At 48.2% G+C, this 15,161-nt stretch overlaps 1 protein-coding gene across 4 annotated transcripts in view; it reads left to right on the top strand.

Annotated features, from left to right (window-relative positions):
- nup98 (nucleoporin 98 and 96 precursor) overlaps positions 1-15,161 on the top strand; it is a 125,528-nt gene that overhangs the window by 55,743 nt on the left and 54,624 nt on the right. For all 4 annotated transcript variants that reach the window (XM_072477517.1, XM_072477518.1, XM_072477519.1 and 1 more), the window contains 4 exons: positions 1,101-1,220; positions 2,666-2,949; positions 5,901-6,014; positions 10,171-10,309. In XM_072477517.1, coding sequence (XP_072333618.1) covers positions 1,101-1,220; positions 2,666-2,949; positions 5,901-6,014; positions 10,171-10,309 — 657 coding nt within the window. The remainder of the gene's footprint in view (positions 1-1,100; positions 1,221-2,665; positions 2,950-5,900; positions 6,015-10,170; positions 10,310-15,161) is intronic.

Here is a 15,161-nt window from a genome sequence, read left to right as displayed (position 1 = left end):
AGATGAGGCTAAGATACAAAAGTAATAGTAGGACAAACCTTGAAGGCTCTGTATCCGAATGCATGTAACATTCGAAACAAAACTGATGAACACTGAAAAGTATCCAGTCTACCTCTGATTACCTGGAAGGGTGGGCAAGGTATCTCAAAAAGTTGAGCAACTGGTGAAGCTAACTGTTTCAAGCTGCTACTATGCAGTAACAATACCAGTGGCATTCTCCACTTACCGTATCACACACATGTAATGTGGTAAATGAATTTCATCACTGGACATGGAGGCCGTACGTCCGAAAGACCAGCGGATAGTATCAAGCAGCATGTCCCTTCAGCTGGTCACAATGGGCAATGTACAGACAAAACCGTGTCCAACATTCGATGTCCAACCAATTTTTGAAACCAAACGGGCTGTTTAGCACAGGGCTAAATCGCTGGCTCTGAAAGCAGACCAAGGCAGGCCAGCAGCACGGTTCGATTCCCGTAACAGCCTCCCCGAACAGGTGCCGGAATGTGGCGACTAGGGGCTTTTCACAGTAACTTCATTTGAAGCCTACTTGTGACTATAAACGATTATTTCATTTTCATTTCAATTTTGTCGGTCGGGCTTGCAGTGTGTACCGGGAGGTACATATGTTAGTACACAGGGCACACACACTGCGCCTGTTTGAGATAAACAAGATAAGTGCTAGCCAGTCGCTGGCTGGCTCATTGGTTATGGTACTGCTGTGACCAATCGTTCAAGCTGCCTGATTTAAATTTCAAACCATGCTTGGCAGTTACTGTCAGTCACCATCAATTGGTGCATTCTCCATGGCAACACCTCTACCAATAAGATTCCACTTGCCAACCAATCAACAAACTTCTCCTCTAACAGTATAAATCGGAGGATTTCCCTTGCATGGTACACTTTTGATGTCCTAATGAGTGCAAGAGTGAAAGCTTTGACAAAAAACTTTTATTTTTCAGCAATAACAGGAAAAGTAGGCATACATGGGGCATTTTATGGTTGACAGAATGTATTGAATGCCTGATTATTAGTAACAAATACTGTGCTACCATACCCACTAACTATTTAACTCCTTAATCAAATCTCCCTGTGGGCAGGAAGAGCATCAAGAAACTGGTACTGAAGAACTTGAATAACTCAACTCTCTGCTCGCCTGTACTCTGCAAGGAACTCAACGACCTGGCATCGCCTTCTGAATATCCAGAGAACGGGGAGAGGTGAGTGCAACCTCTTGGCATTTTGCCAAATGCCTGTGTTTTGTTTGCTGGGCAACATTCCTGGCAGGTAACCAGACAGATGTGCAATCAGTAAGATAATCACGGTTGTGGGGATATGGTGGGAAAGTGGAGTTGAGGATTATCATATCAGACCAGTCTTGATATGATTGAATGACAGAGATTACTTATGGTCTTGTACTGTACGTGTAGAAGTCATTGAAGATGGAAGGGCCAGTTGAGAGAGCAGTTAATAAAGCATGTCGCATCTTGGGGTTTAAGAAGAGTGGCAATGAGTACAAGGAGGTCATGTTGAACTTGTGTAAGACACTAGTTCATCTAGAATGCTGTGCCCAGTTCTGAGTGGCATACTTGAGGAAGGATGTGAAGACATTGGAGAATACAGAGGAGATTCACAGGAACAATTTCAGGAATAAAGAACTGCAGCTGTGAGAATCCATAGAATGCAGAAGGAGGCCATTCAGCCCATTGTATCTGCACGACCCTCCGAGACCCACTCCCCCGCCCCCATCCCTGTAACCCCCATAACTCCACCTAACCTGCACATCTTTGGACTGTGGGAGGAAACCGGAGCACCCGGAGGAAACCCACGCAGACACTGGGAGCACGTGCAAACTCCACACAGATAGTCACCCAAGGCCAGGATCGAACCCGGGTCCCTGGCGCTGTGAGGCAGCAGTGCTAACCACTGTGCTGCTCTAAGGTAGATTGGAGCAGTTGGGACTGTTTTCCTTGGAGAACAGAAGGCTGAGAGGAGACCTGATAGAGATATTCAAAATCCTGAGGGGTAAAGAGGGGGTAAATGGTGAGAAACTGTTCACCACCAGGGGAGCATTAAGAACTAGAGGGCACAGATTCAAAATAATTGGCAAAAGGAGTAGAAATGATGTGAGGAAATGTTTATTTTCACCCAGAGGGTGGCTGGAGCCTGTGACAACCTTCCTGAGAGGCACGATCGACCGAGGTATTCAAACGGGAATTGGATTAGTCTCTGAAAATAAAGAATGTGCAAAGTTAATCAGGCAGGGGAGTGGGACTGGGAGAGCCAGTGTGTCTCAATGGTCAAATGCCTCCTTATGCATTGTAAAGATTCTATTGGTGAAATGTTACAGCCCCGCTGTGGTAAGTGTGGGGCCCTGCAGTGTGGCAAGTCATTGAAACGTCCATTGTCTTTGATGGGACTGTAAAACTGCACCCTCTGAGGGTGAGGACCAAGTCCCTTTCCCGCAAGCGGTCACTTCCCGGTCCAATTTTCAAATATCATTCAAATAAACTTCTGGATTCATCCTGGTACCCAGGCTTCTTTGGAAGCTGCCCCTGACCTTCTTTCTCCCCCCCCCCCCCCCCCCCCCCCCCCCCCCCCCAAAAATCTCCCCTCTCTTCACGTGGATCCTCCAGATAATCATCATTTTCGTTCCTCCCCATAGCGAGCGGGAATGTCGTCTGGAGAGAGAGGACAATGAGCAGCAGGAAGTGAATAAGTGCTACACCAACACCATAGTCAAGCCCATCCCGCAGACACCCGAGGGGATGAACTGCATCAAACACCAGAACTGTACCATGGATGACACCATCACCGAGATGAACTTGAGGAACAAGCTGCGGAACGGCACGTTGGATGGGAGCAGTGAGGATCCGTGCTACATCGACGGATCCCTGAACGAGGAGCGGGAGTCTGAGGTAGACGACAGCTTGCCTCCTCACCCAGCAGGTGAGCCTCTGGCGGGAAGGGAGTTTATTAACTGTGTTGCAGGGTTTCCCAACGAGTTTCCAGCCTCCCAAGAACACCCACATTCTTAGTCTGTTGAAGAGTTAAACCACAAAAGATTGATTGTTTTTGCGCAATAGGTACAAAATACTTTAATAAATTTGCTTTTCTCTTTCTTTTATACATGTGTTATAATTTTTTTTAAATCTCCACCAACAAAATGCATATGTCTTAGCTTTTGTCAATTTCAGTAGGAGGCACAATACTGTTGTGTTGCTCAGAAATTAGTTTTAATATTGGGAATGCTGCCAGAGAGCTGAATTCCCATATCCGGCGCACCACGCACGCACACCCACAAGGCAGCCTCTGTTTGGACAAGCTGCTTCGTAGCATTTTTCAAATTCTGTCCATCGGCCTTGGCCCACTGTCATACCCCTGGATGTATCCGGGGTTCTGCACAACCCAGTTTGAGAAACCCTGGTGTTTTGTAATTGTCCACCGGTAGTGGGGATTCACTCACTTGTGACCCTCTGGTTTCACCGTGTAGTAGTTTTCACACCGGTAGTGGGGATTCACTCACTTGTGACCCTCTGGTTTCACCGTGCAGTAGTTTTCACACCTATTTTACAAGTGGAAGGTCCCAGTCTGCCCCTAGTGAAACCTGTCACGTTGAAGCATAACGTTTGTCGTCTTAGACTATCTTGAATTTGCTTGTTACTTAGCAAAAGGGGTCCTACTACGCACAGCTTAAACTAGGTTAGGAGGTGTAATATGCATCTCTAAATAAAGATCAGAAACTGTAAAGATTGACTTCTGCTCTCTTTCGCTCCCTGGCTTGCTGGAATAAAACACCAGCCACACTGATATCGGCAGACACGGCGGGCGTGTCTTTTGTTTGTCTCTTGAATATGAAATGGTTGAGCGCTCATGTCCCCGTCCTTGCGAGAGCGGACGTAAAATTTCAAAAGGATTGTTACGGAAAGGCCCTCTGGACTGTCTTGTTTGTCCCCCACAATTGTGATATCCTGAGCATCCCGATATTAGAGGCTAGGTAAAGTCGCCATAGTCCCAGATGACCATGGGCTGCTTTCTCCTATGAGGAGGAGAGCTGACTGGTGATGATTTAACTTGAGGGTCACCACACCTCTGGCGGGATTATGAAATGAAATGAAAATCGCTTATTGTCACAAGTAGGCTTCAATGAAGTGACTGAAAAGCTCCTAGTCGCCATATTCCGGCGCCTGTTCGGGGAGGCTGGTACAGGAATTGAACCGTGCTGCTGGCCTGCCTTGGTCTGCTTTCAAAGCCAGCGATTTAGCCCTGCGGTGCCTTCATGAATAAACTCAGCCGGAACGGGAATTGAACCCGCGCTTGGTCTTGGTCTGCAGCACAAACCAGTTGTCCAGCCTACCTAGCCAACTAGGTTGTGTGGGTTAGATGGGATTAATGGGATAGGAGGGGGCCTGGTTGGGGTGCTCTTTCAGAGTCAGTGCAGACCCGATGGGCCGAATGGCCTCCTCCTGCATTGTATCATAGAATCCCTACAATGCAGAAGGAAGCCACTCAGCCCATCGAGTCTGCACCAGTCCTCGAAAGAGCACCCTAACCCGCACACCCATGGACACTAAGGGGCAATTTGTCATGGCCAATCCACCTAACCTGCACATCTTTGGACTGTGGGAGGAAACCGGATCACCCGGAGGCAATCCACGCAGACACTGGGAGAACGTGCAGACTCCACACAGGCAACCGAGGCCAGAATTGAACCCGGATCCTTGGCGCTGTGAGGCAGCAGTGCTAACCACTGTCAAAGTGCCACCCTTGAAGGGATTCTATGATAAGTTAATTGAACTGTTTGTAAAATAAAACCATCTGATTCACTCATGTCCTTTGAAAGGAAACCTGTTCTCAAGCCAACAAGATGCTCTGCCTATCACACAAGTGAGTATGTGGTGTATGAATTTATATGCTAAGTATGTAGGCCATACACCCCAATGACGCAATGAATCGTATCAAATAGCACATTACTTTGGCTGTTCCCAAAAAGGCAGAATGCTAACCATACTCATCCAACCAGTGCTCACAAAGCTCGGGACATAATGTCTGAAGATGGATATGATTCTGCGATTGGGCTGCGCTTGCTGAACAATCCCAAGCGTGCTAAGAATTACACAACAACAATTTAGGATTATCAGCCCAACTCTCTCAATGGGGCTTAGTCTTGCCACATATATTCATTCACAGGAAGCTGTTCCCTGTAGGGAAACTGAGTGTGTTCGGGCATGCGCTTTTAAAAATTAATCTAAAGCACGCGGGACACTTGTTCCCTAGTGCATTCTCCAATCAAGAGTCAACTTGCCAACCAATCAGTACTCTTTTCTTATGCAATATAAATTGTTTTTCCCCATGGATGTTCTGTAGAAGGGTCATTTAGATCCAAAACATTAACTCAGTCGGTCTCGCAGCATCTGTGGAGAGAAAGAGTTTATCCAGCATTTATTTCCAGCTTCCACAGTATTTTGCTTTTATTCTCCCTTTGAAATTTGGTATTCGGGCCGTCTGTCCCGACGCATGAACGGTATGTCTATCTCTTCACTGACCTGTGAAATGGGCTAGCTAATTGTTCAACTCTGAAGAAGCCAGCTGGTGAAGGATAGCACTGTAATCGGTCTTTGCTTAGACTTGCATTTATTCAGAGTTAAATATAACAAATATACACTACCTGCTCGGGCCACGGCTGGGTAATGAATGCTGACCTTGTCAGCAACAATTACATTCCACAAATTAATTAATGGAAAGAACTGTCCCCCACCCACCCACAGCCGTGTGAACTGGGGAGATGAAAACCAGGCCAATTTAGGAGAATAAATATTGGGGAAATTTCTTTTCTGACCCTGATGAAGCAATGTAATACTTGCTGTGCTGATGTTGATTCTTCGCAATCTGTATACTAGGCATTGTGCTAACCCGGGTTGGTTACTATACCATCCCCACCATGGATGAACTGGCCCAGCAGCTGAACGACGGTGGAGAATGTATTGTGGAGAACTTCACCATCGGCCGCAAAGGTCAGTGCTCAACAACTGATAACACTGGGTGATGGGAAGTCTACAGACTGTGGGCCTTGAGTGACTGCATTCAGCTCCATTCGCAGAAGCAGGCCATGCCTTGAGACAGCAAGATCTGCATAACATCTAGGCTTGGGCTGATAGGCTGGCAAGTAACATCTCACACGTGGCAGACAATAGCAATCTCCAACAAGGGCGAGTCTCTAAACATCACCACCTCATTTTCAATGACACTACCATTGCTGAGTCCCTCACCATCAACATCCATTGACCAGTAACTCAACTGGACCAGCTACATGAGTGCTATGGCTACGAAAGCAGGTCAGAGGTTGGGTATGTCACCTACTGACTCCCCAAAGACATTCCATGAGGTGTAGGTCGGTGATGAAATACTTGCTTTGATGCAGTGCTTCAATGGGGAAGCTCATCACCATCTTCTCAAAGACAATTGGATGTGGACAATGAATTTCGGCCTTGCTAGTGCCGCTCATTGTAGTGTTAATGTAAGCCTACTTGTGATAGTGAATGAACAAGAAGTGGGAGGTTTGCTAGAGCTCTTCGGGAGGGTTTAAACTAGTTTGACAGGGGGATGGGAACCAGAGCTACGTATCAGAGGATAGGGTAGCTGTTGGAACAGGCAGAAATAGTATGCAGCAAGTCTGTGAGGAAGGATAGACAGTTGATAGGTCAAAGTTGCACTCAGTAGAATGGGTTAAAGTGTGTCTGTTTCAAAGCAAGGAGCGTCAGGAATAAGGGAGATGAACTTAGAGCATGGATCAGTACTTGGAACCACGATGTTGTGGCCATTATGGAGACATGGATTTCACAGGGGCAGGAATGGTTGTTGGATGTTCTGGGATTTAGATGTTTTCAGAAGAATAGGGAGGGGGGTAAAAGAGGAGGGGAGTGGCACTGTTAATTAGGGAGTGTACCACAGCTGCAGAAAAGGAGTAGTTGAGGACTGTTTGTCTACTGAGTCAGTATGGTGGAAGTTAGAAACAAGAAAGGAGCAGTCACTTTATTGGGAGTTTTCTATAGACCCCTCAATAGCAGCAGAGATGTAAAAGAACAGATTGGACAGCAGATCTTGGAAAAGTGCAGAAGTAACAGAGTTGTTGTCATTGGTGACTTCAACTTTCCTAATATTAACTGGAACATCCTTAGTGCAAATGGTTTGGATGGAGCAGATTTTGTCTGGTGTGTACAGGAAGGATTCCTGACTCAATATGCAGATAGGCCGACTAGGGGAGAGGCCGTATTGGACTTGGTGCTCGGCAACGAACCAGGCCAGGTGTCAGATGTCTCAGTGGGAGAGCATTTCGGTGACAGTGACCACAACTCCTTGACCTTTACCATAGTCATGGAGAGGGATAGGAACACACAGTATGGGAAGGTATTTAATTGGGGGAGGGGAAATTGTACTGCTATTAGACAGGAGCTGAGGAGCATAAAGTGGGAACAATTATGTTTGGGGAAATGCACAACAATAATGTGGGGGTTGTTTAAGGAGCACTTGCTGCGAGTGCTGGATAGTTTTGTCCCACTGAGACGAGGAAGGAATGGTAAGGTGAAGGAGCCAAGATGACAAGAGATGTGGAGCTTCTAGTCAAGAGGAAGAAGGAAGCTTACATAAGGTTGAGGAAGCAAGGATCTGACTCGGCTCTAGAGAGTTACAAGGTAGCCAGGAAGGAACTCAAAAATGGACTGAGGAGAGCTAGAAGGGGGCATGGAAAAGCCCTGGCAGGAAGGATTAGGGAAAACCCCAAGGCGTTCTACACTTGTTGAGAGAAAAAAAGAGGGTGGTCAGAGTGAGAGTAAGGCCGATCAGGGATAGTGGAGGGAACTTGTGCCTAAAGTCTGAGGAGATGGGGGAGGCCCTAAGTGAATATTTTGCTTCAGTATTCACTAGAGAGAGGGACCTTGTTGCCCATGAGAACAGTGTGAACCAGGTTAATAGACTCAAACAGGTTGATATTAAGAAGGAGGATGTGCTGGAAATTTTGGAAAGCATCAGGATAGATAAGTCCCCTGGGCCTGACGGGATATACCCAAGGTTACTACGGGAAGCGAGGGAGGAGATTGCTGCGCCGTTGGCGATGATCTTTGCATCCTCACTCTTCACTGGAGTAGTACCGGATGATTGGAGGGACGCGAATGTTGTTCCCCTGTTCAAGAAAGGGAATAGGGAAATCCCTGGGAATTACAGACCCATCAAGATTACGTCTGTGGTGAGCAAAATATTGGAAAGGATTCTGAGAGATAGGATTTATGATTATTTAGAAAAACACAGTTTGATTAAAGATAGTCAGCAGGTCATGCCTCACAAGCCTCATTGAATTCTTTGAGGATGTGACGAGACACATTGATGAAGGTCGGGGAGTGGATGTGGTGTATATGGATTTCAGTAAGGCATTTGATAAGGTTCCCCATGGTAGGCTCATTCAGAAAGTTAGGGGGCATGGGGTACAGGGAAATTTGGGTGTCTGGATACAGAATTGGCTGGCGAATAGAAGACAGCGAGTGGTAGTGGATGGCAAGTATTCCGCCTGGAGGTTGGTGACCAGTGGTGTCCCGCAAGGATTTGTTCTGGGACCTCTGTTCTTTGTGGTTTTTATAAATGACTTGGATGAGGAAGTGGAAGGGTGGGTTAGTAAGTTTGCCGATGACACGGAGGTTGGGGCAGTTGTAGATAGTGTTGAGGGTTGTTGCAGGTTACAGCAGGACATTGACAGGATGCAGAACTGGGCTGAGAAGTGGCAGATGGAGTTCAACCTTGATAAATGTGAAGTGATTCATTTTGGAAGGTTGAATTTGAATGCTGAATACAGGGTTAAAGGCAGGATTCTTGGAAGTGTGGAGGAACAGAGGGATCTTGGGGTCCACATACATAGATCCCACCCAAAGTTTCCACCCAGGTTGATAGGGTTGTTAAGAAGGCATATGGTGTGTTGGCTTTCATTAACAGGGGGATTGAGTTTAAGAGCTATGAGGTTTTGCTGCAGCTTTATAAAACCCTGGTTAGACCACACTTGGAATATTGTGTCCAGCTCTGGTCGCCTCTTTATAGGAAGGATGTGGATGCTTTGGCGAGGGTACAGAGATTTACCAGGATGCTGCCTGGACTGGAGGGCATGTCTTATGAAGACAGATTGAGGGAGTTAGGACTCACTGGAGAGAATAAGGACGAGAGGTGGCTTGTTAGAGGTGTGCAAGGTGATGAGAGGCATGGATAGAGTGGATAGCCAGAGACTTTTCCCCAGGGTGGAAATGGCTGTCACGAGGGGACATAGTTTTAAGGTGATTGGAGGAAGGTATAGGGGAGATGTCAGAGGTTCTTTACACAGAGAGTGGTGGGTGTGGAATGCACTGCCAGCAGAGGTGGTGGAGTCAGAGTCATTAGGGACATTTAAGTGACTCTTGGACAGGCACATGGACAGCAGTATATTGAAGGGGTGGAGGTTAGCTTGATCTTAGATTAGGATAAATGATCGGCACAACATCGTGGGCTGAAGGGCTTGTATTGTGTGTACTGTTCTCTGTCCTATAAGTCCCTGTGGACTCCAGTGTAATGAGCTGCCCTTGCTGCTGTACATTTCCTTGCCCTTTGGAGCATTTTGCCCTGTTTTCAGTTTTTGAAAATACATCATCTGTTCCTGAGTTCTTTAAAGTGAAATCTGTCTGGCAGGATTATGGGGAGGTAGTGGTATTGTCACTGGACTAGTAATCCAGAGTACTCTGGGGTACCAGGTTCAAATCCCCCTCTGCAGATGGTGAAATTCACATTCCAATAAAAATCTGGTATTAAAAGTCTAATGACCATGAAACCATTGTGGATTGTTGTAAAAACCCATCTGGTTCACTCATGCCCTTTAGGGAAGGAAATCTGCCGTCCTTACCCAGTCTGGCCTACATGTGACTCCTGACTTGCAGCAAAGTGGTTGACGCTTAACTGCCCCTCGGGCAATTAGGGATGGGCAATAAATGCTGGCACAGCCTGCGATGCCCACAACGCATGAACAAATTAAGGAAAAAGGATTACGAGGGGTTAAGGAGGGTGCTTTCTGGGTCGAAAGGTTGGTTGTGGGGAGGGTATCTGGAGGAGGAGGGCATCTGGAGGAGGAGGGCTTGCCACTAACCTGCCTATTTTAAAATCTAGGTTACGGTTCAGTATATTTCCCTGGCATTGTGAATCTGACCAACGTGAACCTGGATGAGATTGTGCACGTGCGCAGGAAGGAGGTGATAGTTTACCTGGATGATGAGAAAAAGCCCCCTGTGGGTGAGGGCCTGAACAGGTAAACATTGAGCCACTGAGAGTAATCTTTGAAATACGATTGTGATTTAAGATTGTCCAGACCTTGGGCCATGTGGGTGGATGGAATTCGACGGGGGGTTGAGGTTGTCTGCAGCTTTGGTGAGACCCCTCCTGAAGTGCTCTGCTTCAGGAATACATTAGATTAGACCCAGGATGAGTGCAGCGCAGATTCACCTTAACTTTCCACTAATAATTCTTTCCTGAAATGCCAAGTTTGAATTTCCCTCATCAGGTTTCCATCCCTGTCACCGTACTTAAACAGCTCTTATCGAAGTCATAGGTGACATCCTACCTGACTCTGACAAAGATACATTTCCCTCCTCGTCCTTGTTGAGCTGCCTGACCACTGACTGAGCTGATGGTGACCACTGTGGCTAAACTTCTGGGACTGCTCTCTCATGATTCCATTCACGTCTTTCTATTCGTAGCCAAGCAATCGCTTGTAATGGCTTTTCTTCCCTGCATTGTTACTGCTGGTGTCTCCTCTTCTCTTTCCACCCCCCCAACCCCCGCCGTGCATCTACCCGAGACACCCTCCTATTTCTCACCTTCGTTAATTCTCACAAAGGCACAGTGTTAATTTCATATGAACACTGACAACACTCAGGTCTACCTCACCACCATCACCTACTCTCCACTCCAATGTTGGTGAATTATCAGACTGCAAATCCGTTATGAGTAGAAATCTCTCCAATTAAATATTGGGAAGTTGACCCTGGCTTGGACCGGTCAAGCTCGAAAATGGGTAGGGTGCCAGCAATGGCAAAGGAACTAAAAGGGTTCATGGAGCAGATGGGATGGTGGATACATGGAGATTTGGGCAGCCAAGGGTGAAGGAGTTCTGAGGAGGGCCTTACTGGCAGGGGTGGTGGACACGGGTACTCGGAGATCACCATCTCAGACCATGCTCCGCACTTGGTTGACCTGCAGGTTAGTAAAGACAGTAACCAGCGCCCACACTGGAGGTTAGATGTGGGACTTTTGGCCGACGAAGGGGTGTGCGAGCGGCTGAGGAAATGTATTCCGAGCTACCTGCAGGTCAACGACACGGGGGAAATTTCAGCAGCAGTGGTTTGGGAAGCACTGAAGACGGTGGTCAGAGGGGAGCTGATCGCGATACGGGCCCATAGGGAGAAGGTGGACAGGGCAGAGACGGACCGACTGGTAAAGGAGATACTACAGATCAACAGGAGGTATGCGGATACCCCAGAGGCAGGGCTTTTAAGGGAACGACGGAGGCTACAGGCGGAGTTCGGCTTGTTAACCACCGGGAGGGCGGTAGAGCAGCTGAGAAAGGCGAGGGGGGTGATTTATGAGCATGGAGAGAAGGCCAGCAGAATGCTTGCACAGCAGCTTAGAAAGAGGGAGGCAGCCAGGGAGATAGGGAAAGTAAATTACGGAGATGGAAATTTGGTTGGAGATTCAGCAGGGGTGAATAAGGCGTTTAGGGATTTCTACAGTAGGCTGTGTAGGTCGGAACCCCCTACGGAGCCGGAGGGGATGCGGCACTTCTTGGGGGAGCTGAATTTCCCAAAGGTGGACGGGGAGCTGGTAGAAATGCTGGGGGCCCCGATTGGGTTGGAAGAGATAGTGGAGGGTCTGAAGGCCACGCAGTCGGATAAAGCCCCGGGGCCGGATGGGTACCCAGTGGAGTTTTATAAAAAGTTCTCTGGGATATTGGGGCCGGTGTTGATGAGGATGTTCAGTGAGGCAAGGGAAAGAGGGGTGCTGCCCCCGACGATGTCACAGGCCACGATTTCACTAATTCTGAAGCGGGACAAGAACCTGGAGCTGTGTGGGTCCTACAGGCCGATATCCCTGTTGAATGTGGATGCCAAACTGCTGGCCAAAATGTTGTCCTCCAGGATGGAGAATTGTGTTCCGGATGTTATTGGGGAGGACCAGACGGGGTTTCTTAAGGGTAGGCAGTTGGTGGCCAATGCAAGAAAGTTGTTAAATGTGATCATGATGCCTCCGGAAGGTAGGAAGGTGGAGGTAGTGGTCGCAATAGATGCAGAAAATCGGGTAGAATGGGATTATCTGTGGGAGGTACTGGGAGCACAGAGTCTCGCTCTATACAGACGACCTGCTTCTGTATGTATCGGACCCAATCGAGGGGATGGAAGAAATCATGAGGATCCTAGGGGAATTTGGCCGGTTTTCGGGGTATAAGCTAAATATGGGGAAAAGTGAGATGTTTGCGGTCCAGGCGAGGGGACAGGAGAAGCGATTGGGGGAACTGTCGTTTAGATTAGTAGGGGGAAGATTTAGGTACCTAGGCATTCAAGTGGTGCGGGAATGGGACCGGCTGCATAAATTAAATCTGGCCCGACTAGTAAACCAAATGAAGGACGATTTTTGGAGATGGGACGTGATTCCGTTGTCACTGGCTGGGAGGGTGCAGACGGTGAAGAAGACGGTCCTCCCGAGATTCCTGTTTATATTTCAGTGTCTCTCCATCTTTATTCCGCGGTCCTTTTTTAAACAGGTCAACAAAGTGATCACTGGCTTCGTTTGGGCGGGCAAGACCCCGCGAGTGAGGAAGGTAATGCTTGAGCGGAGTCGGGGAGAGGGCGGGCTGGCGCTGCCAAATTTTAGTAGCTATTACTGGGCGGCGAATATAGCCATGATCAGGAAGTGGGTGGTGGGGGAAAGGGTCAGCATGGGAGCGTATGGAGGCGGCTTCATGCAAGGGCATCAGTTTGGGGGCGTTGGTAACTGCGCCTCTGCCGTTCCCGCCGGCACGGTACTCCACCAGCCCCATGGTGGTGGCGGCCCTGAGAGTCTGGGGGCAATGGAGGAGACATGTGGGAGCAGAGGGAGCATCGGTCTGGTCCCTAATCTGTAATAATCACCGGTTTGTCCTGGGAAGTACGGATGGGGGGTTCCAGATATGGCGGAGAGCAGGGATTGAGAGGATGGGGGATTTGTTTATTATGGGGAGCTTTCCGAGTATGAGGGCGCTGGAGGAGAAGTTTGGGTTGACGAGGGGAAACCAATTCAGGTATCTGCAGTGCGGGACTTCCTACGTAAACAGCTGTCAACCTTCCCGCACCTACCGCTAAGGGGGATTCAGGACAGGATAGTTTCCAGAGGGTGGGTAGGAGAAGGGAGCGTCTCGGACATTTACAAGGAACTTATGGGGTCAGAGGAGACGCAGGCCGAGGAGTTGAAGCGCAAGTGGGAGGAGCTGGGAGGAGAGATAGAGGATGGTCTATGGGTGGACGCGCTGAGTAGAGTCAACGCGTCCGCAACATATGCCAGGCTCAGCCTGATACAATTTAAGGCCGTTCACCGGGCTCACATGACAGTGGCCCGGATGAGCAGATTCGTTGGGGTGGAAGACAGATGTGCAAAATGTGCGGGAGGACCAGCGAATCATGTCCACATGTTCTGGGCATGTCCGAAGCTTCGGGGATTTGGGCAGGGGTTTGCAGATGTCATGTCCACGGTGTTAAAAACAAGGGTGGCACTTTTCTGTTTGGAAAAAATGAAGTTCACCTTGAGAGGGTCACTGTTCGGCTTCGCCTGCAGATGGCAACCGTTCGTCGACTTCTTCACGGAAAATTAATTGTCAGTACAAAGGGGGGGTTAGTTTAGCTTAGAGTAGGGGGTTAATAAAGGTGGGACCTGTAAGGAAGGGAGACGGATTTTGCGCTGTTTATAGTTTCATGTACATTGTTTATTTTGTTGTTGTTACAATACCAAAATTACCTCAGTAAAATGTTCATTTTTTTTTTTAAATTTTTAATTGGGAGGACCAAAACCACTGCTTTCAGTCCCTGCTTCGAGCTCTGTTCCGAGCTACCGACTCCGACCCTCTCCCTGGCAACAGTCTAAGACTAGGCCGGTCTTTTTGCAACACTGTACTCACTGATCTACATCATTCCCCTATCGCCCTGTACCCACTGATCTACATCATTCCCCTATCGCCCTGTACCCACTGATCTACATCATTCCCCTATCGCCCTGTACCCACTGATCTACATCATTCGCCTATCACCCTGTACCCACTGATCTACATCATTCCCCTATCACCCTGTGCTCACTGATCTACATCATTCCCCTATCACCCTGTGCTCACTGATCTACATCATTCCCCTATCACCCCCTGTACTCACTGATCTCCATCATTCCCCTATCACGCCCTGTACTCACTGATCTACATCATTCCCCTATCACGCCCTGTACTCACTGATCTACATCATTCCCCTATCACCCTGTACTCACTGATCTACATCATTCCCCTATCACCCTGTACTCACTGATCTACATCATTCCCCTATCGCCCTGTACTCACTGATCTACATCATTCCCCTATCACCCCCTGTTCTCACTGATCTACATCATTCCCCTATCACCCTGTACTCACTGATCTACATCATTCCCCTATCACCCCCTGTACTCACTGATCTCCATCATTCCCCTATCATCCCCTGTACTCACTGATCTCCATCATTCCCCTATCACGCCCTGTACTCACTGATCTACATCATTCCCCTATCACGCCCTGTACTCACTGATCTACATCATTCCCCTATCACCCTGTACTCACTGATCTACATCATTCCCCTATCGCCCTGTACTCACTGATCTACATCATTCCCCTATCACCCCCTGTACTCACTGATCTACATCATTCCCCTATCACCCCCTGTACTCACTGATCTACATCATTCCCCTATCACCCCCTGTACTCACTGATCTACATCATTCCCCTCTCGCCCTGTACTCACTGATCTACATCATTCCCCTCTCACCCTGTACTCACTGATCTACATCATTCCCCTATCACCCCCTGTACTCACTGATCTCCATCATTCCCCTATCAT

This window comes from Scyliorhinus torazame, chromosome 15 (genome assembly GCF_047496885.1).
Source record: "Scyliorhinus torazame isolate Kashiwa2021f chromosome 15, sScyTor2.1, whole genome shotgun sequence".
NCBI classification, from domain to species: domain Eukaryota; kingdom Metazoa; phylum Chordata; class Chondrichthyes; order Carcharhiniformes; family Scyliorhinidae; genus Scyliorhinus; species Scyliorhinus torazame.
The sequence above is the reverse complement of the archived record's forward strand: the minus strand, read 5'-3'. Positions and strand labels throughout refer to the sequence as shown.